This window comes from Osmia bicornis, chromosome 1 (genome assembly GCF_907164935.1).
Source record: "Osmia bicornis bicornis chromosome 1, iOsmBic2.1, whole genome shotgun sequence".
Lineage (NCBI taxonomy): Eukaryota > Metazoa > Arthropoda > Insecta > Hymenoptera > Megachilidae > Osmia > Osmia bicornis.
This window is the reverse complement of record NC_060216.1, coordinates 3664376-3686867: the sequence shown is the minus strand read 5'-3', so window position 1 is coordinate 3686867 and position 22492 is coordinate 3664376. Positions and strand designations below refer to the sequence as shown.

General features: G+C 40.9%; 2 protein-coding genes across 2 annotated transcripts; both read right to left on the bottom strand.

Moving 5' to 3' along the window:
- Positions 1–9402: 9402 nt before the first annotated feature.
- On the bottom strand, positions 9403–10614 carry LOC123988170. The gene has a single exon (XM_046287259.1). It carries the CDS (start codon positions 10612–10614, stop codon positions 9403–9405), a length of 1212 nt encoding a protein of 403 aa, XP_046143215.1.
- Positions 10615–15584: 4970 nt separating this feature from the next.
- Positions 15585–16196, bottom strand: LOC123988163. The gene has a single exon (XM_046287237.1). The coding sequence runs from the start codon at positions 16194–16196 to the stop codon at positions 15585–15587; it is 612 nt and encodes a 203-aa protein (XP_046143193.1).
- Positions 16197–22492: the final 6296 nt, after the last annotated feature.

The following is a 22492-nucleotide window of genomic DNA, read 5'->3' as shown; positions in this document are numbered from 1 at the left end:
ATATTCGCAGGCTCCCATACGCCCTGGTATGGTTTTTGAGATAATTGAAATCCCTTTATGTCTGCCACAACATAACGATTATTACGTAATTCTTTAATAATCTTGTAAGGGCCTTTGAAACGTGGAATTAATTTGTGCGCAACTCCGGGAGTCGAATCGAAATTTTTAATTGCTACCAAATCGCCTACCTTATATTTAACTGGCGGTTTTCTTTTTTTGTCATAATATTTTTTGTTGTATTCCTGTGATCTTTTGATTTCCCTACTCGCTCTTTCACGAAGTATTTCTAAATTTCTTTCTTGTTCATTCGCTTGATCTAAATATTCCTTTATATTATCCGTAACTTTACCATTTTGGTTAATTCCAAACAATAATTTGCTTGGGGTTTCCCCCGTCGATTTATTTACCGAATTATTTAATGCAAATTCCGCGTCATTTAAAACTTGATACCATTTCTTTTGATCCGTTAACTTTGCAATCATGGGTACGACGATTCTATTTATTCTTTCGATTTGCCCGTTAGCTTGTGGCGAAGCCGTAGCAACTAGAGTATGCTCGATTTGCAGCCTATCAACAAAATCTTTGAATTCTTGTGAGGTAAAACACGTTTCGCAATCCGAAATTATTGTTTTTGGTTTACTATAGTTATTGAAGTATTCTTCTAAATGTTTTACCGTTTCGGCGGTAGTAGTTGAAATAACTGCGAATAACTTTACAAATTTCGTAAACGCATCCACAACAACTAACAAATATTTCTTTGCGCATGTTCCCACTGCTAACGGTCCACAATGATCTACGTGTACGGTCTCAAATGGCATGTTTCCTCTTTCCGGTGGTTGCAAAAATCCTTCGGATTTCCCAGAATGCGGCGAATAAGCTACACACTTGAGACAATTCCTCACATGGGTTTGGGCCTTTTCTCTCAATTTTGGAAACCAGTAATGTCTCGAAATGTTTTTGCAAATTTTATCCACCCCCATGTGGCCCAATTGATCGTGATACCTAAACAAAATGTTGGTTTCCATGTTTTGCGAAACGTAAAAAAGTAAGTTGTTATTCCTTTTCCGATATACTAGCCCTTCCCTCATCTCAAAAAATTTGTCTTCGCCTTTCTCTAATTTTTCGCGGATTTCTGTAACTTTAGGGTCCTGATTCTGACATACACACAAATTAAATTCGAACGAGTTGTCTTGAATTACTCCTATGCCGATTCTGCTTAGACCGTCCACATGCCCCATTCGCGTGCCTTTCCGGTGTTCTACCGCGTAATCAAAACTTTGCAGCTCCAAAGCCCATCTTGCAATTCGCGGATTTATTTCCTTTTTGCTCAATGTTAAAGTCAAAGAATTGCAATCGGTAATTATTTTAAATTTTATTCCGTACAGGTAAACATAAAAGCGTCTGAGTGCGTATATTATAGCTAATGTCTCCAACTCGAAGCTATGGTATCGACTTTCTGTTTCTGACGTTCTTTTTGAAAAATAAAAGATGGGATGCATTTTCATATCCGATTTTCTTTGTATCAAAATAGCTCCAAACCCAAGTGCACTGGCGTCCGTGTGCAGCTCTGTCTCATCCCGAGGATCGTAAATTGACAAAATTGGTGCTGCTATTAATTTAGATTTTAGAATCTCGAACGCTTTTAATTCCTCTGCTTCAAATTTGAATGTGGCGTTTTTCCGTAAGAGACCGTAAAGAGGTCTTGCCAATATTGAGAAGTTTTCGATAAATTTTCGAAAGTAGGAGCACAGCCAATGAAACCGCGTACATCATGCACGTTCTTTGGTAACGGAAAGTTTGACACGGCTTCGATGCCCCGTTTAGTGGGAGTGATTCCCTCTTTAGAAATCAAATATCCTAAATATTCTATTTCGCAGAACATAAATTTACATTTATCAATCCTTAATTCTAACTTATTATCTACAAGTAATCTCATAACTTTTGTTAGTGTTTGCAAGTGGTGTTCAATCGTTTCCGTAGCAATTAGAAAATCGTCCATGTATGCAACTACATCGCCGGCGACTATAAGTGGTTTTAATACTTCATTAACAAATCTCTGAAATCGCGTTGGCGCGGTTTTTTAGGCCAAACGGCATTTTTAAATACTCGAATTGCCCCAGGGGCGTAACAAAAGCAGTGTACTTAATTGAACTTTCCGCGACGCGTATGTGGTGAAACCCATCTTTCAGGTCCAAAAGCGTAAAATACTTCTTATTGTTTAAAACATCCAACTGGTCCTCAATCAGAGGTAGAGGATAGTTGTCTTTTAACAGAGATTTATTAAGCGTCCTGTAATCTACGCACATGCGGTACTCGTTGTTCTTCTTTTTTACAAGTACGATAGGCGACGCGTATTCTGAACTGCTGGGCCGGATAACGGTTTTTTCCAACAGCTCGTCCAAAATTTTACGAACCACCTCTTTTTCAAAGTACGACAATCTTCGCAGAGAAAAATGGAAAGCTTGATGTTCTTTAATCGACAGCGAAATTTCCGCGTTTATTTTCGGTTCCGTCGGACACTTTGGTTCTAAATATTGACGCGCAAAAATGTTCCGAATTTTCGATTTGTTTTCTTCTGAAATTTCTTGGTTAATATTCAAGTTTTTCGTCGGAGAATCCGCTACATCGCTTACCTCAATATTCATAATTTCTTTTACAAAGTTTTCCGTTTCGCTATCTGCGGTCTTTACGTTTTCAATTTTATATTCTGTTCCCAAAGAAATATTCACGTTCGGAGACAAAATGTAGTCGCGTCCAAGTATCGCGGCAAACGACATGGTACCCTCCGGTACGACAAAAAATCTGATTTTAATCGGCGAGCCATTAACCATTACCGTTTGTTCGAAAATGCCTTTTATTTCTAACCGCGATCCATTAACACCACAATAGACGTAATCGTTTGGCAAAACATGTTCGTAAGATTCTTTTTCTAACAGATTTTCTTTTATTACGCTTACCGGCGATCCCGAGTCTAACATCGCTGAAATTTCAATTTGTCGTTGCCTACCGTGGTTTCCGCTAGTTACCAAAGAAACTGGTACTACAAACGCCTCTTGAGGTGAGCCTGGCTGAATGAGATGCATAGTAGCCGCCTCTGGAGTCCTCGCTGCCGACGCTGCTCTCGCTGTCCTGGACGTCGAAGTTGAGGTACAGCTCTTTGCTAGATGCTCGGTGCTGCCGCAACGATAGCACGATCCCCATGTCCTCAATGGTTTCGGGCAGTTCTTCTTAACACTTTAACGACCGCCCGTCTACGCAGTCAAACGTCGCCAGGGGCCGGCAGTATTTTTGAAGAATTAATTTTAAAGAATTTTATTGAATTCACGAAAAAGTTAACATATAACAAAAAACAACAACAATTTAACGACAAATTTAATATTTTTCCTTTGTATGATAATTATTAAAGCAATCACCTACATGTAATGGTATTTTACATGTCTTACACATAAAATATGTAGGTTTTCTAATTTTATTTGCATAGCAAACATGGCAATCCCTTCGTACACCCTTTCTTATTGCCGATATTTGAACTAATTGATGTTTTATTCCTCCAGTTAATCTTTCTACTGGATTAGAACGAACGACGCGAGATGTAGTAGGATCACCATCATTAGTAGTTTTAATCCACGCAGTTCCTAATTTAATTAAAAAATCGTGGTAATTTAATTTCCGAATGTGCTCCTTGTTCAAATGTCGATATATACAGAACGAGTTAAATATGGCACAATTTATGAAATACAAAGAAACTTTCTTGGTCCACTTTTTTGTTTTTCTATAAATGGGGTAATAACTCAAGTATTGGTCCGCGCGGTCGACCCCTTTCATATACTGGTTGTAGTCAATAATGCATTTTGGCTTCAAGATTGCATCACCATTTTTATCCTTTTTCCCGGTATCACAAATATCTGCATTATGGATAGTTGATATCATTCTAATGTCCCTTTTTTTATTAGTTTTATATAGCTGCAGCAATATTTTACCCTGACGAGCAAATATGGTTTCCATCACTTTTAATTTAGCTTTTTTTAAGAATTCTGGTAAACCCCGATTTACCCTAATTGTTCCACATAGCCTAATTTTATATAAAATTAATTTTTTTCGCCAAATTTACACTATTGTATAAATTGTCCATATATACGTGATGCCACTTATTGAAGTAGTTTTTTAACAAATCCATTACAGTTTTCTCTATTTTTTGTCCCGTACCGGAATATAACTTGAAGCCCAATATGTAACCAGTAACAGAATCACATGCCATTCTGACAAGTAAACCGTATTTAGTTATTTTCCTTGGATTGTATACTTTGAAATTGAGTCGTCCGCGCCACGGTATCATGCCCTCATCGACGGATATATTCTGTCCTGGAGAAAAGTTGTCTTCAAATTTTTTGGAAAAGTAATCGAGAAGATATTGCACTTTGTACAACCTGTCAGCGTTTGGAGGAATTTTTTCGTTATCAGAAAAATGTAAATATGTCAGGATTTCTCGAAACCTATTACGGCTCATGGTTTTTGAAAAAATTGGTGTTTCAATGATGGGGTTAGTGGACCAATAGTCGCTAATTCTTGCCTTTTTAACTAACCCCATAATTATCACTAATCCAAAAAAATTTTTTAGTTCAGATATCGTAACATCACGCCACATTCCGCATTTTTTCCCTCTTTTAAATTTCTTGTAATTCTGAGCATGATATTTATTCGTTTCTACCGCGATGAACTCTAGAAGATCATCTCCGAGGAAACAATTTACGACGTTTTCAACCGAATCACAGTGGCTGACGCTGACACGTGGTCCCGTGACACCTTCGAAAGCTTCATGATCAAGTGGTCTATCAATGTCAGACCAGCCAATTGTATCCTCCTCGTTTTCCTCATCGTCACTGCTGTTTGGTGTACGAAGTCGACGGAGATTTCTTCTTGGGGGCGGGAACGGATTCTCCTTTTCTTCTTCTTCCTCACTGCTACTAGGTATACGAAGTACACGGCGATTTTTTCTTGGTGGCGGGAAAGGATCCTCATCGTTTTCTTCATCGTCACTGCTGCTTGATATCCGTACACGGTGATTTCTTCTTAGTTGTGGGAAAGAATCTTCCTCTTCCCCTCTTTCAATATTTTCTCCACCATTACTATCGCTGCCTTCTTTGTCTTCGGCATCACTGGGAACGTCAGAAAAATTATCTGCGTATTCTTCCTCAAACACTTCGTCTTCCATTCTAAACGAGGTTTCGAGGGGTCTCGCGAGGTTTCCGGGAGTTGAAAATTGCGAAAGTTCCGTTTCAATTTGTTTCTCTAAAAGATGCAAAGTTGCAAACTTTTCTATTTCTCCAAAATCCAGAAATTCAATTAGAATATCAAATTATCCGCACATTTGTCTTATATAAGCATTCCTTTTCCTTCGCAGAATGATCGTCGAAATACCTGCACCAAACTTGCCAAAATAAAACTTGCTAATATTGTCGTATTGTACTTATTGTTGTCATATTGTTACTTGTTGTTGCTTCAACAAAACACAAGTGAAGTTAGCGCTATTTCAACATTTTGAACTAGGAAACGCGCGCGACACTAGCGCTTATACGGCAGCTTAGCGTACTACACCAACGTCGACCGCCGATATTTGCTCCATAATTTACGTGGTACACCACTGTAGTTTAAAATCAAAAATTAAAAATTGGCAATAATTACCTAAAATCAAAAACGTGGCGATGAAATACGAAGCCAATAGCAATATCCACGCTTGTTTACATTCATAAATTATCACACAAAGAGTGTGGTACTGGCCAACAACCTTCGGCGGTAGCATCACACACATGTTGTGTGAGCGGTCGTTAACGGTTGTTGCGGCTATCACACACATGTTGTGTGAGCGGTCGTTAAAGTGTTAATGTGCCCCGTTGTGTTACAGTTGTAACACCGCAACTCCCTGCTTGCTGTCTCCTCCTTCGTTGGCTGCCTGGGAACCGTCAATTTCTTCCGGTCTGTTTTAACGCTTTCTTCAAGCCCAATTTTCTTAAATGCTCGCAACAGTTCTTCGACATTCCCGTAACAATTCATTCGTGCCTGATCCCTTAGGCGCGTGTCTGGAATGCCATCAATTAACAAATCCACCAATTCTTCGGAGTCCACGCTAATTCGGTTTGCTAACGTTAATTTTTCCACGTAATAATTATAAAAGGTCTCGTTCCTGTTCCACGCACGGGCTTCCATTTCTCTGCGTAGCGCGAGCTTGCTCGGTCGGTGGTCAAACACTACCTTCATTTCCTCGAGCAATTCGGTGGCGGACATTGCGAAATGACTTGGTTTTGACTGACACCATTTTAAAGCTTTGCCCTTCAGTCGGAGATTTATCAGAACTTCCACCTGTTGTCTCCAATTGTCAAAATCATACGATTCACCCGTGAACTCCCGCAACATTTCCGAGATTGTCCTTAAATTCGTAGTTACTTGTGTGCTTACACTTCCGGTAAACGGCGACGCAGATTCTCGCTGGAGCAACTGCCTTTCGCGCGCTATCAATTCTCGTTCCCTTCGTATCAGCTCTCTTTCTCTTTCCTGCCATGGGTCCGCGTCCGTCGGCACACCGCTTACCCCTGGAATGTCGGCGCCCGTTTCTTCCCTACTTGCTTCGGATTGTACCGGCACACCCTGTTCCAATCGCGGATCGGCTTCTAACAGTCTAATTACCAGATCACTTTTATTTCCGCTGGTAGTTAGTCCTCTTTCTCGTAACATCTCCCGAAGTTCCACGAGAGAAAGTTCGTGTAAAGCTTTGTTCTGTTCGGCCACCATTTTCTTAACAACGAACGCAAAATTTGAGACACAAATACCACACCGCAATTTACCAAAAACACAAAACTCCTGTCACTCCTTAGTCCACTTTCACAGAATCCGTAACGTAACGAAAGGTCGTAACACAAAAGTAAACACGCAAGACACAAAAACTCTAGAATTTGTCGATAAACGCAACACAAAATTAACCAAAACTTGCTCGACAAATCATTGAGGTCACTATCCCACTTCTGAGACTGTAAGGATGGTCGAAATGGTTTTTGTAACGGTTTTATTCGCAAAAGATGGTTCATGCGTTCGTTCGTAACGAGAGGCATAGCCGAACTGTTGCTACGCGTTCCCGTGCTTTCTCGAAAAAGCGTAAATGACAAAACACTGTCAACGGCCGGTCCAGACTCGTCTTCGACGCAGAACGGCTACAGGTGCCTTCAAAAAGGAAGCGGCTTACAATATGTATTTAATTTTAATTATTAAAATGTATCTTTAAAGAAACAGCTAATGAAAAGTACTAGTGAAATCAGCTGGATGTTCTCCTTCACCCAAGAGAGAAAGAATAAGAAGAGGATGGCGCAGTGGGCGGCGCAGTATGTGACAACCCAAAATCAGTGCTTCCACCTGAAAACTGAAATTCTGGATGATCTGTAACAGCTATTTTGAAGAAAACTACTTCATAAGAAAAAGATTAACAACATCAGCAGTTCCAACACTGAACTTACTTGGTAATAACTCTTATATAATTTTTGTAGCATATGTAAATAATTGTTAATGAAAATATTTATTACAGTGTCAGAGGCTGCCTTTATTAAAATAGAGCAACAAGACACCTGGATGCAAATGAAAAGAAGAAAAAGAAGAAGATTGTAAGTATTCAGTTTACATATACAATATATAAAACCATTAACATGGTATTAATACACTGAGGTATACATAATAATACTTCTAGCATGAAGGGTATGTATAATATTATATAATTTTGTTCTTATAGTTAAACCTGACCACCAGGGGAGTGGAGAACCTGATTTACGAGACATTTGATACGTGTGTTTTATTGTATGTATGATTGTGATTAATTGAACGATCAAACGAACTTACCTGTAAGTGAAGTTCGATCGCAATTATATGAAAAGCCTCGTTCGAAGAGCTCCTTCCTTGTCCGCTAGAGGTCACAACGTTCAGAGTAAAAAAATTTTGATAGAGTTGCCGTCTCTCTATGCCGATTTCTATCAATCCCCTATGCCGATCTTCATATCTTTAGAGCGTTTAAAATTGTGTAGAACAACACGGGGATTAGGGATAACTATATGTATATATAATATATATACATATATCTATTACTATAATTAATTAATTAATTAAATTTTTTTTTTTTTTTTTTTTTTTCGGGAGGGAAAGTAATCTCTTCGAACGAGGCTTTTCATATAATTGCGATCGAACTTCACTTACAGGTAAGTTCGTTTGATCGTTCAATTATATTTCATTCGCCTCGTTCTCAAGATTACTAGTGTAGTTGTTTAGAGAGAAACATCACAATTTTAAACATGGTATAAAACATATATATTAAAGGTTTAATCTTTGAAATATAAATAAACTTTGGAATACTTTGGTATACATTATCCTTAACTTTAACTTGTTTTAACCTACTTAACATAAACTTATTCAACTTTAAATACGCGTCTAATTATCCTTTTATTATTCTAGCCGCAAAACTATATTCATCTTCTAGTATCGGTCTATTATAAAACCTCGCAAACGTCTGCGAGCCTTCTGACCACCTTGCTGTACGCCTGATTGTACCCAAGTCTACACCCCTTACTAAAGCAGCTGACGATGCTGCATGCCTTGTGGAATGCGCCGAAAACTTTGAAATATCTAACCCACTGTTGGCTAACGTTATTTTAATCCATCTACTAATTGTCTGTGCCCCAACCGCTTTGTGCGGTTTTTTGAAAGCTATAAATAAACTATCTATATCGTTCCTCAAGGAACCTGTAATCTCTATATATTTGAGTACTGTTGAGGCGACACACAAACTAGGCTCATCCGTAAATTTTGGTAATCTTAACAGTGGTTGGAAGCGACCCGGTCCCGATGTTTTAATTAAATCCGGAATCTTAATTTCCAAACCCCTTGCTGTAGAATGAATATCTCTGATTTTTATGCTAGCTAACGTCTGAGATCTGTGAGCTGTACTTAACGCTAATAGAGTCGCAGTTTTGAGTGATATTTCCGCTAATGATAAGCTCTCTAAGGGGTGTAGCCTCCTTAGGTGATTTAAAACTATCGACGTATCCCATGTTTGTGAGTATTTTGGCTTTGTTGGTTTTAGCCTGTATACACCCTTTAAAAACCTCGTTATTATTGGGTCTTCACCCATTTTGTTGGTGGATATTAATGAAACCGCTGATCTAAAGGAATTCAAGGTTCCGTAAGAAGCACCTGCTTTAAAGCATTCCGCAAGGAACTTTAATAAAATATTTCTATTTGGTGAATAGAAATCAATTTGATATGTCGAACAGAAATGCGCCCATCTTCTTAGTGCCGTTCCGTATTGCTTCACTGTTGCTGGGGCCAGTGAGGCGACCAAAATATCCACTGCCTCTCGTGGGACTTCTTTCCTTAGAAACGCTTCCCTGATATTAAGCCGGCCATCAAGTATAAGTGATCCACTTGAGGATGTATCTTTGTCCTACAGGGTGACATCAATAAATTATTGTCTGGTTCGAAGATTAGAGGCTCTTTTAAAAGTAACTCTCTAAATAGAGGGTACCAAGGTTGTTCTAGCCATCTTGGGACTACCATGATTCCCGTTGCTTTATCCCGCTTAACCTTAACTAAGGTTTTTAAAATTAAACTAAACGGTGGAAAGGCATAGAATTTTAACTTCGACCAGCTAACTGTAAAAGCATCAATCTGAATGGCCTCTGGATCCGGTCTCCAAGATATGAATTTTTCGCACTTCCTGTTTTCTCCATTAACAAACAAATCAACCTCAGGACAGCCCAGCTGTTCTTTAATAATACCAAATATTTCGGGGTTAAGTTCCCATTCTATATCATCGTTTAATCTTGATAGTCTGTCTGCCTGAGTATTCTCAATTGAGGGAATATAAGATGCAGAGAGGAAAATTCTTCTTTTTTCCGCCCATTGCCATATTTCTTTCGCCAATTTGTTATACAGAGAATATCGTACACCCCCCATTCTATTAATATACGCAATCGCAGTAGTGTTGTCCACCCTAAGTAGTATTTGACAGTTATATAAACTACTCGCCAATGTCTTTAATGCTAATTTTACCGCTAGCAGCTCTCTATAATTAATATGAAAAACTTTCTGAAAACTATTCCAATGACCGTGCGCTTCTACTAAACCGTCCGTGGCTCCCCAACCTGTCCCCGAAGCGTCAGAGTATATTACTGCTGTATACTCCGCTGATTTGAAACTATTTCTTGCATCTGGTAAACTGTTTAGCCACCATCTTAAATCACGTCGAGCAGAAACAGATAAACTCATACCTTTATTATAATCTCCACTATGTTTCGCTAATGCCAAAATCTTTTCTCTTTCAATTCGTTTCGTATACAGAAAACCATATTCAACCGCTGGACAGGCCGCTATTAATTTACCTATTAACTCTGCACATTCTTTAATTGTACATCTTTTTTCTGTTAATCTCCGCTTAAGTAGATCGATTAAACTCTCTTTTTTATTTAATGGTAATTCGAGTGTGTATTGCACTGAATCAATAATCATTCCCAAGAATTTACACCTCAATGCCGGAGTCCTACAACTTTTACGTTCATTTATCAAGAAACCTAATGATTCTAGCATCTTACATGTTTCAATAATGTTTTTCTCACAAGACTCGTAATCTCCGCCGATACATAAAAAATCGTCTAAATATATTACCGACTTAAACCCTCTGGATCTTAACGTGCTAGCAACCGGCTTCAACAATTTTGTAAAAATAAACGGGCTTAGATTTAAACCAAAATGTAACGACCCAGAGTGAGTACGTCACTGCACCGACTTGTAGGGAGAGCGGTTCCCTTAGAAGGCGACTCGTAATCAGTGTTAAAGGGATTATAGGTTCGTGTGGTGTGCGGTTAAGGAGTGAAATCCAAACACTAATGTGCCAGAAACTAATGGAAAGTTGTTTATTCAGAAATAGAAAGGTAAGTGAATATTGAAATATAATACAAAATCGCTAGTATCACAATAAGTGCGGCTAGAAATAGGAATACAGTAAGAAATTATAATTAGTTCGCCCTAGATTGGGAATACAATTAGAAATATGTAATTAGTAATTAATATATGTAAGTAGAAATTAATAATTGTAAAAATTGATAGCGCTAACGCAAATGCGGCGTGGTCTTTCTGTACAGTCAATACTCTGTTTGTTTTCAACAATGATTATGGAAACTAAATTTCCAGAGGTTTGTACGAAACTATCGGAGTCGAGTTAACCCTTCCTATAGGTCGCAATCGGTTTCTGGTTATACCAGAGCTGTGTTTTAGACGCAGGCCTTTCAAGGAGCTCCGCTCCTCGCTAGCTCATTACACTTGAAATATTGGCTTAGCTTAAACACCTGTGCAACACGTTGCGTACCATGGATAGGAGGTCCACCTGACCCGTAGTGCTGTACGCCACTAGTGGAAGAGTAGAAATTAGCTATAGCTCGCGCTCTATCGCTGCCTAAACAGTTCAGCGCAAGCTCTTCTCTACTGATCAGAGTGTTGTCTGTTTCAGACCGAGGTCTGAGAAGATCTGCTCTGAAACTGTGCGGAACGCCTCTATTTATACTCAGATTTTGCTGAGTCGGCACTTTTTTTCCGCATAGAGTTCTTGGGGTAGCTGGGTTTTTCCCGTCACGTGGTGGTCCAGCATCCCCACTCTAGAATACTACCCCACCGTATGGTTATTGGGGTTGCGCTCGCGCGTGCGTGGTCGGACGTCGATAATTTATCGGTAAACTGTTTTACCGTCCGACTTATCGACTAAACTTTTATCGATGTATTTAACAAACTCAGTTATCGGCGAAAATGAAAATATTTATTACAAAAATTTATACATTAAATATTAACAATAAAAATTAAATAAAATACTTTGTATGGAATATAAAAATTAGTTATAATAAAGAAATGAAATCAAAAAGATATTGCGTTTGTTATCGGGTCATTACCAAAAGGTAAACATGTAAATTGATATACACGACCTAGAAACTTGAACCTTAAATATTTTCGACTGTTGACATGAACCGGTACGAGGTAATAAGCATCTTGTAAATCTAACGTTCCCATAAAACAACCGGGATGAACTAAACCTGCAGCCGTTCTAATATCTTCCATTTTGAAATGCGACGTCTGAATGAAGTCGTTTAAACCTTTTAAATTTAAAATAAAGCGATAAGATCCATCAGGTTTCGGTACTAGGAAATAACTTGATAGAAATTGATTTTTACATGGTTTACATTCCTCGACTGCACCTTTCGAGGTTAATTTCACAATCGCATCTTGAAATTTTTTAACCTCTTCATTGGAGGTGAGTTTTGGTACTGGATTTCTTCGTTGTACCGGTTTCTTATAAAACCTAATTTTATAACCCTCTACACAATCTATGATAAACCTATCCGAAGTTATTTCTTTCCAATTGTTCAAAAAACACTTTAGTCTTCCCGCAACTTTACTTACACTTATCTCATCCGGTTCTGGTTCCTGGGTCTGTCGTTCCTCTGGAATCGTGCATTTCGGTTGAACGGCTGATTTTGTGGCTTGTTTCTGAAGGCAAGCCTTTGCCTGTATTGGCCTCCCTGAGAGTTTCGATAGCCTGCCTGGTAGGGGCTTGGCCTCCTCCCCTGCAGGCTGAAGGAGTTTAAATTCGTCTTTGCCGACAACGATCTCTGATTCGTATGACTTGACTGCTTCTTTATTGAATTTGCAACTTTTTCCATGGTCCTAGCCTCTCGAACCTTGTCAGCAAGGTTCTTACCAAACAGGAAAACATCAAGTTTGGTGCTTTCCAACATTGACCGTGTGTCCCTGTCGACACCAGCTAAAATCAAAGCTATCCTTGACCTGGTCTGACTATGCAATAGTTCCACCATCAATCGCCAGCATCGTGCAGTCTCTCCATCATCTGTGCCTTATCGATGCTATCTTTTTCCTCTATTAAAGAGGTCATGGCAGCTCCCAGACAAGTCAGAGCACCACCGGCCATCTGCTGTCTTTGACGCATATGTGTGTCCCTGGACTTGGAATGGCCTGGTAGTTTAAGTGCTATTTCTGGGTTAACCTCTGGTGCCTCTAAACCCTTTGGGCTTTTGTATTTTTTCATTAATTTCTCCTTTTCCTCCTTTTCTAGACCATTTGTAGACCAATATGCCCATCTGTTAAGAACCGAAGAGTGAACTCTCAAATCTAGTGCTTTCGAAGCCAACGGAGCCAATTCCCCAATTGGTATTTCTTTTTCATCTTCCTGTACCACATCTTGCACATGCTTTACAGGCTGTGCATTTTCTACAAACGACAAAGTTCAGTGTAATACATATAGAACTTGCTTAATGTAGGAACCTCGTGCGAGGACGCCTACATTTTGAAAGAAAAAAAGGAATTGTGCATAATGCAGGCACAATAAATAAGCATTTACGTTAAACATGATCATTGCACCTCCTGCGACGATGCATAATCTTAAACAAAACATAATCTTTCTTTATCCCCCTTCTTTTGTTATCCACGCCGCAATATGACGTTCTTCAAATAAACGCATACTCAACTATGTGTAGCCTTTGTTTACACGAAAGGTACTGATTTGCGTAGCCTTTGAATGCACGAAAAGCTCTCTTTTCCGTTTTATGCAAGAACGGAAAACAACCAGACCAGAAGATGAAAAGAAAATCTTTACCTTTTTCATCACTATCTTGGTCACTATCCGACGCCATGTTCACATGTTCCTCAACTGTTACCGGGCTTCCTTCATTCTCTGACTCGGTCTCTTTACCCTTATCTTCCTGCAATTTCTTCATCTGATCCTGCAGAATCTTAAATTTCTTTTGCAGTAATTCGATGTCTACACTTTCCCTTTTCCTTTTTCCCATTTTGTACACACTCCGTAGATAAAATTTTAAACACGTCCTACCTCTAACGCACAACGAAAGAATATGAAGATCGGCATAGGGGATTGATAGAGATCGGCATAGAGAGACGGCAACTCTATCAAAATTTTTTTACTCTGAACGTTGTGACCTCTAGCGGACAAGGAAGGAGCTACACTAATAATCTTGAGAACGAGGCGAATGAAATATAATTGTATATTATTATTGATATATACAGGGTGTTCGACAACAGGTGGGCAATATTTTAAGGGGTGATTCTAGGGATCAAAATAAGACGAAAATCAAGAATAACGAAATAGCGTTTACGGCTTTGTTTTCCAGTTATTAACGTTTAAAAATTCGAGTAAAAAGCGCCAGAAATCTGCAATCCTCTCAGCACCGACGACCGAACGTCAGGTCAGCAGGGGTCGGTACAGCCATAACCAAGAATCGTTGAATAGTAGAACCTTACCTAGTGCTATTCTCTTTCTTGGTACTGCAGCATTCGGCTTCGATTCTTGGTTGTGACTGTACCGACCCCTGCTGACCTGACATTCGGTCGTCGGTGCTGAGCGAATTGCAGGTTTCTGGCGCTTTTTATTCGAATTTTTACACGTTAATAACTGGAAAACAAAGCCGTAAACGCTATTTCGTTATTCTTGATTTTCGTCTTATTTTGATCCCTAGAACCACCCCTTAAAATATTGCCCACCTGTTGTCGAACACCCTGTATATATTTATTATATTGTAGTAAAAGTTTAATATATGGAAATGTATTATGGAAATTACTCCACATATAATGTTATAATTTTGTTCCCTTTCATTATTTTTATTTTTTAAAGTTTTGAATAGGTAAGACTATGCACACGTATATAGGGAGCATATGCTTGGAGCGTATCTCACCGATATCATTTATATGTGTTTGTAGCGCTGCCTATAATTCCGGGGGTGAACTAATTTTCGTTACAGCATTAAATACGGGAGATTGGAGGGCCTGGCCGCGAGCAGAGTGCTCAGCGCTCCACGGGCACCTTACTCACGTCCCAAAATCCCTATAACCTGGAACGGCGCACGCAACAATGTGAATAAGGGTATGGTGCTTGTTACTACACCTGCGGCACCGTCTATCGCTGCGGCAGTTCAGGGCACCGTGCCGGCCGAGGCAATTGTAGCAGAGGCGATACTGAAAGGCCACCTTGCGACGCTCCATCACCGGGAGGCCGAGGAATTCCGGGCTGTCTGCTATATAATGCCGCTTCCCACACATGTCACACAATCCATCTTTGTAGTTGGGAGGGAGCTCTGAGGTGTGAAGAGCTCTGACAGCTGGAGCGGTAGGTAGACGCGAGGGAGTCCGTGCGGAGGCAAGAGGGGGCCTGGAGGCGGCCGACTGACGTCCGGAGGTGACCGGAGCCTTCGAGGTTTGCGCTTCGTCCCGGGAGAGCTCGTGGTTCTCCCGTGCTCGGGCTCGTCCCATGAGGAAATCCTGGAGGTCCTTCCAGGAGGGATGCTCTGCCTGATGGCTGAGGTGGTTTTCCCAAGCCTCGCGGGTGATGGTATCCAGGCGGCGCACAACGAGGTGGACGAGGATAACGTCCCAGTTTTCGAGGGGAACGGCGAGACCCTTGAGGGCGTCCAAAGACTCCATAACCTCGGAGAGGAGACCGTTCAAAGCCTGCGAAGAGCGAGGAGGGAGAGGGGTGCTGTTGACTAGCCGTATCGCAGCGTGAGGGTCTCCCAGGCGTGGGAGAAGGCCTCACTGCTAACGGGGATACTGGCAACGAGGCCAGCCGCTTCTCCGGAGAGGCTGGACTTGAAGTAGAACATCTTTTCCACCGGGTCGATGTCCTGGCAATCACCCACCATCGACGAGAAGAGATCCGAGAAAGGCCGCCACTCCTTATAACTTCCCGAGAACGTCGGCAGCTGGATCTTGGGGAGGGCGCGACGCACCCCTCCCGAGGAGACCATGAGGGAGCTCCGGGCGAGGCGATCCGCTTTGCGGGGGAAACTTTCCTCCCGTTTTTCCCGTAAGGTGGTAATGATGGATTTTGCAGAGGCGTAGGCTTCGACGGTGGCCACGTACGTCTGATCCTTAAAGTAGAGGTGCTCCGTGAGGCCCTCCACCTTCGCTTCGCAAAGTCGCTCGTGAAGAGCCTCGAATTTTGCGAGGTACCCGTCGAGGAATTTCTCCTTCTGGATTATGGCGGAGAGGCAATAATCCTCGTAGACGCCGTCCCGGGCTGCCTTGGCCATCGACTTGATGACGTTGAACCGGGATATTTGCAGGTCGAACTTTCCCTTGAGGTTAGAGGTGGCCATTTTTCGCTTCCGACACGAGGAGATCACTCACGCACAAACCGTTCTCACCGATCCGGCTCGAAGGACCAGTATGTTTCGAGGAGGGCGAGGAATTCCGGGAAGATCCGTTTAACAAAAAAAAACTCCGTGAAACACTGTTCGAGGTTTTCAACTAAATGGTCAGTTTATTAAAATGTAGTCAGAACACAATGAGGAGGACGTCCGTTACACCTTGCGAGCGCGTCGCACGGATAATAACACAATGGTTGTTCGCGGCACGTCACTCGAGGTTCACCCGAAAAACTCGCTCATAAAACTCGTAGTGTTACGCAGAGGGGACAGATGAGGTTATGAGGCGTGAATATCACCCGTGCACGTTCCAACCGCGAGGTCGTCGAAGACGCAGGGCTCGCGTCGACACGCGGCGCGGTTGAGGAAATCGGAAGACCGATTTTCTCCCGAAACTCCCGCTGGTAACGGTTTACGAGGTCACCCACGATTCGCTGAGGTACGACGAGATAAGAGGTGTCGAGGTAGCCGGTTTTTAATCTTTCAAACACTTGGAAAACTCAGAATATTCGAATACTAAGCGCAGTGCGATGTATACGTCGCCGTTTACAAAATACGATATGGCTACGCGGTACGCGTCGTTCGCACGAGGAATTTGGTTCCCGAAAAAGAACGCGTGGCGGCAGCACCTCTCGGACGGGCCCCGCGTGACGAGGAGACCTTTTATACGCGCGTTCACGCAACACTATGGAATATTGGTATAAATGAAATAGAAATTATTTGACGCTTTTTAGTGCATTTCGAAGTCGGATTTGTTTTTTGTTAAAAATTGTTTTATTTCTAAAACCGTTCTGCCATTCATGCATGATGTTGTTTTCAGCCCATTCTACCAATTTGGTATTTACGATTTTCTCCATTATTTTCCCGTTGCAATTCGTAAGGCCTCTTGGTCTATGTGCATCTTTTCCCTGTTTATCCAATAGCACAACCACGGACCTTTTCCATTTTTCCGGGATTTTTCCAGTGTTCCAAACTTTGGTATATAAGGATGCCGAAACCTTTCTGAAATCATTATTTGTTTTGTTGATTATAAAATAATTTATGCCATCCTCACCTGGTGCTGATGTTTTTCTTGTACCGGCTAACGCCTCTGTTATATCTTCCGCATCAATGGCTTCCTCTTTTAATAGATTCTGACTGGGATTTTTTTCAGGGATATTTCCAGTGGACTCCCTCATCGGTTCGTTAGCCCTGGTGAATATTTTCTTTATTTCGGCTGTCTCCAGCTGTTTCCTTTTATCCATCGACTGGTTCGGTTGTTTGTTGGTTACTATGACTTTTCGTAGTTTCTTAATGTTTTTCCAAATTATTGAGTTGCTGGTGCGATGATTGATTCCTTCCGCGAATGTCTTCCAGGCTTCTTTCTTTTTCTTTCTAATCATGTTATTCAAGTTCGTTTCTTCCGTTTTATAAATGGTTCAGTTTTCCGGTATCGGGTTTCTAACGAATCTTATCAAGCTATCTCTCTTTTTACCTCTAGACTCTTGGCATTCTGCGTCCCACCATACCTGTGTGTTATTCCGGGTTAGTTCGGGTTTTTATTGTTGCGTCTGTTGTTGTTATCACTATCATTATTGTTAAGTGCACCGGACTTTCTTCTTTTTCCGGAAGTGAACAATACCAGTTCATCTTCCAGCGCCGCATGAATTTTTCCCTCCATTTGATAATGAAACCAAGAATTTAATGTATCGTTGAAGAATTCAAGAGTTTAAAAGTATTGTAGGAACTTTGTATCAACCGATTACTCTTCTTAATAAAAAAAAACTGATTACTCATATTTTGTAAGAACGAGTATGTTGAATGATTGAGATTTGAATGTTCGCGCCGAGACGGGTGTACCAACCTGTATATGACAAAATGTTCGGTGGGCAATGGGAACTAAAGTTCCTAAATATGCCATCCCGCATTGGGAAAACCTTATCGTATTGTATCGTATCATTCGTTCGTTTCTTTACTTGGGCTTAACGCCCAAGATGGCGTTCATATGAGGGTAACCCCTCTTACGCCCCTAGACCGCCGCTCACAAAACCATTCAGACGAAACCAAACAAAACCACACCGCTCCTTTTACAAATTTTAAGGAGCTTACATTCGTCTCTCATCAAAACGTTCGTAACCAGGTCCAAGTCCAAAAAGTAGCACCAATAATAATATTAATCAAATTATCCCACTCCAAAGCCCCGATCCAGGGCCGTGTCGTTATATAGGTTTGCCCAGCTTATCCAAAAATTTCATAATTCTTTTGCTTAACACTATCCTACCATTCATAATAAGGTTATATATATCCTCCCCTCTTTTTACTCCCTTTCTGATTAGGTAATCCGTAAGGATTTCCCTTTCATTAAAAAATCTATCGCACTCCCACACTACGTGATCCAGATCCTCTATACTGTTACCACAAATACAGAGAGGCGTCTCTACCAAGCCCTTTCTATGTAGGAACGCCCCAAGATTAAAATGATTTGACCTAATTCTGTTCATCCTCACTATCAAACCCCTGTTTTCCCCTTTCAGGCCCTGAAACCAGGGTCTTCTCGAACCCACGTTATTCCCTACACTGACAAAATACCTAACTCCATTCCTTGTCCTAATACCCTTGGGTTTATCCACCGAGCTAGACTACGCCTTTTCCTTTATATAATTTAAGATATCCCTCAAAGCTACGCCATATTCCGACAAGTCCTCCCCATTTGTAGCCTTCTCCGTCAGAACATCCGCTCTTTCGTTTCCTTCGATACTGACGTGACCCGGGATCTAAGCGAGTGCCACCTTTAGACCCGCTCCATTCTCCTCTAAGGATAGGTCATGCCTATCCATTGTGTTAAGTTCCATAAGCAATCTCATAATATTCCACACCCACGGGTTATCACACACTTTATTTCCCAAGTTAGTGAATTTACTCAAGACACTAGCCGAGTCCGATGCGATAACCACCCTTCTATCCTTAGACAGCCTTTTACAGAACGCTAAGGCTTTTAGAATTGCAAAGGCTTCAGCAGAGAAGACTGAGGTGCCTCTGGGAAGGGACCAACTCTCCAATCGCTAGTCTCTAATCTGACAGCAAAGCCTGCCCCTACTGCATCTTTCCCACAACACGTTCGATCCATCAGTAAAAATTTCCAAAACCCCTTCCCCCTCTTCTCGAGGCCAGACCCTACTCTTAATTCCTTCTAGAAGAGCCCTAACACCTATTTCCAAATCCTTTCTACGCCGACCCATTTCCCATTCCAACACCAGACCACCCTTGTCGATAAAATTTCCTATATTTAACCAATCCCTTCTTCCCAAAGATTCCCATCTAGCTCTATATTCCCATTCTTCCGCCCGTCTCCAGGCTCTAACCCAAGGGTTCGATACCTCTAATGATTTCTCATCTCCAACGATCATAAAATTACCCAAAGACTCTCAGACCAAACCAGACCTTTTAATTCTATACTTATCTAAAATTTTTCGAAACGAAATTCCACCCTAGAGTCAAAATCCATAACACCAGCCTCCGTATTCATTACATTTATGGATGTGGACATCCGATATCCCATCGCAATTCTGATACCTGCATTGTGGAGTTTAATGATTCTTTCCTTTCCCTTTCTATTTTCCCAGATGAAGATGAAAGCCCCATACTCCATCACCGACCTAACCAAACCCTTGAAAAAAATAATCATCGTCGCTGGAGAAACCCCCTTTTTAATTCCTAAAATAAATCTCAACATATCCAGTCTTTTCCTAACCCTTTTGCACACCTCATCCACCTGTCTCACAAAGCTGAACCTACTGTCGAAGATAATTCCCAAGAATTTAGCCTCGTTTGATGCTGTGACCTCCTCTCCGTTAACATCGATCCTAGCCCTTTCTATATTTGAGGACCTTTTCCTAGAAAAAAGGACAAGCTGAGATTTACCCTCAGCTAAATTCAAACCCAACCGTCTCAAATTAATTAACAGCCTATCCAACGCTTCCTGTAGACGCTCCTCTAAATCATCTTTGTCCTTTCCCACTGCATAAATTACAATATCATCAGCATAAAGCATACTTGTAACAGTTTCTAAATTAATCCTTTCACGTAAGTCCGTCGAGTATATGTTGTACAGTAGAGGGCTCAAAATGGACTCTTGAGGTCCTTTAGAATGGACCCTTCTACCCTTCCCCCATTACTCCTAATGCAGGTTGCTCCCCTACCTCTCGTCCAGTCCTTAATAAAACTCCTAATTCTAAGCGGGCAGCCTTTCCTAATAAGAACCTCCTCCAACTTTTTATAAACTACATTATCATATGCCGATTTAACAGCCACGAACGTAGCCAAGATTTCTTCCTTTCTATGGAAGGCAGATTTAATATCTACCGCTAACCTAACAAGATTATCCATAGCCCCCCTTTCATAAAACCGCTCTGATTCTGTCCCATAATCCCTTTTACCTCCACCCATTCCTGTAACTTAATCTTAACCATTTTCTCTAGAACCTTCCCCAGGCAATCAATCAAAGAGATAGGTCTAAGGGCTTTTTTCCCTGGTTTATCCAAAAACCTGATAACCACCCTTTTCCAATTCTTGGGGATCCTCCCGCTTTTCCAAATTTCCTTATAAAGAGACAATAACAGTTCTCTATTAACATGCATTTTCTTAATAATGCCATACGTGATACCATCACCCCCTGGAGCAGACCTACCTTTAAGATCACTCAGAACATTATTTAATTCTCTCATACTAAAATCCTGAACAAACTCTTCCCCTCTGTCCACCCCTTCTCCTTCCTCGCGGGGCTGTTCTAAATGGGGGGCTCCTTGCACACCCTCTTCACCCAAATTATTCCTGTCTAAGATTCTTTCTATCTCATTGTCCTCTAACTTCACCCTTTCCCCTGTTTGCAATAGCAGAGAATCGTCTCTCGAAATTCAAATTCTAATTTCAGGATTTACCTCTCCCAGTGTAGAACTGCCAACTCTTAGATTAGCAGGGACATTCCGGGGCATCGGACTCTAAATCCTTGTGATTATTACCAGGGGCCTTTTCTAACGGACCGCTCTTTCTATTTTTTGTAAGCATTTCAAAAATTTTCCTAGCCTCACGTTCCTAGCCTCCGCTTCCCACTCGCTTTCACTGTTTTCTCTCACCTCCGGGACTCCTTTCCTCCTTCATCCCGCTTCACTTTCACTGTTACTTCTTCCTTTCGGCTTCTCCTTCTTCCTTTTTCTTATGGAGCCCAATAACGGCCTACCAGGGCGCGGCCGACCGGACTCCACCTCTATCCAGACCCTTGAAAGACAAGCCAAGGACGTGAATAAAGAAATAATTACCGAGAAAAAAGTACTCCTTTTATTCTTTTCCTCACTAGCCCTCCTTCGAAAAGACCCCAATCAAATAACAAAAATTTCTATTCAGCTGCTCCGCCAACCGTATTCTAGCGCTGTTCACACCAGACTCCGGCAAAATGTTCTCTTAATTTTTTGGAGTGTCGTATTGTCTCCCTCTTCATACTGATCTAATCTGCGGTTCCAAGACAAGCAGACGCAGTTACTATTTATGTTTCCAGACCTTTACCATTTTCCTTTCCCAATCATATCTCTGACTAGCAGCTGGATTTCTTCACATGGGTCTTCCCAATATTTATGTATTCAACTTGCACGGACTTGTACGTAACCAGTCCCTAGCCGTGTTACGTATATTTATGTTTCCGAATCCTTCCCAAATGCTGCATCACCAAATCCATCCAACAGGATACCCATACCCTCATTTTTCCCTTGAAATCCCACTTTAAAATGGGACTCTCCGCAGGTCTCGAGGTCAATAGTTCACCGTCTTTCTATCGGTCGTAACGTCGATATTAGAGTTGTATCAAACTTTGTCTCAACAAATAAAGTATTTACTAAACTACCAAACCGTTGATTCAACGACAGGAGCAACTGTCAATATGTTAAAGGTCTTTTATAATAAAATAAGTTACCAAACAAAAAGTATTTGAAGGAATTATATAATAACAAAAATAACACAAGATAAATATTAGATAAGTATTTATTTATAAAACATAAAAATTAATATCGTTTAATAAATAAATCTAATATTTATCTTGTGTTACTTTTGTTGTTATATAATTCCTTCAAATACTTTTTGCTTGGTAACTTATTTTATTATAAAAGATCTTAATTATTTACAAATTTGTTTTATAATAATTGTACTGCGCATGCGCAAAATATACTCAGGACTCTTGCCAACGGAGAGCGCATCGGCGCGTTACGCATAGCGGAAATCGT

Bases quoted from the DNA above. Each gene is read 5' to 3' on its own strand.
- LOC123988170 (XM_046287259.1), bottom strand. From the start codon at position 10,614: ATGCTAGAATCATTAGGTTTCTTGATAAATGAACGTAAAAGTTGTAGG.
- LOC123988163 (XM_046287237.1), bottom strand. From the start codon at position 16,196: ATGGCCACCTCTAACCTCAAGGGAAAGTTCGACCTGCAAATATCCCGG.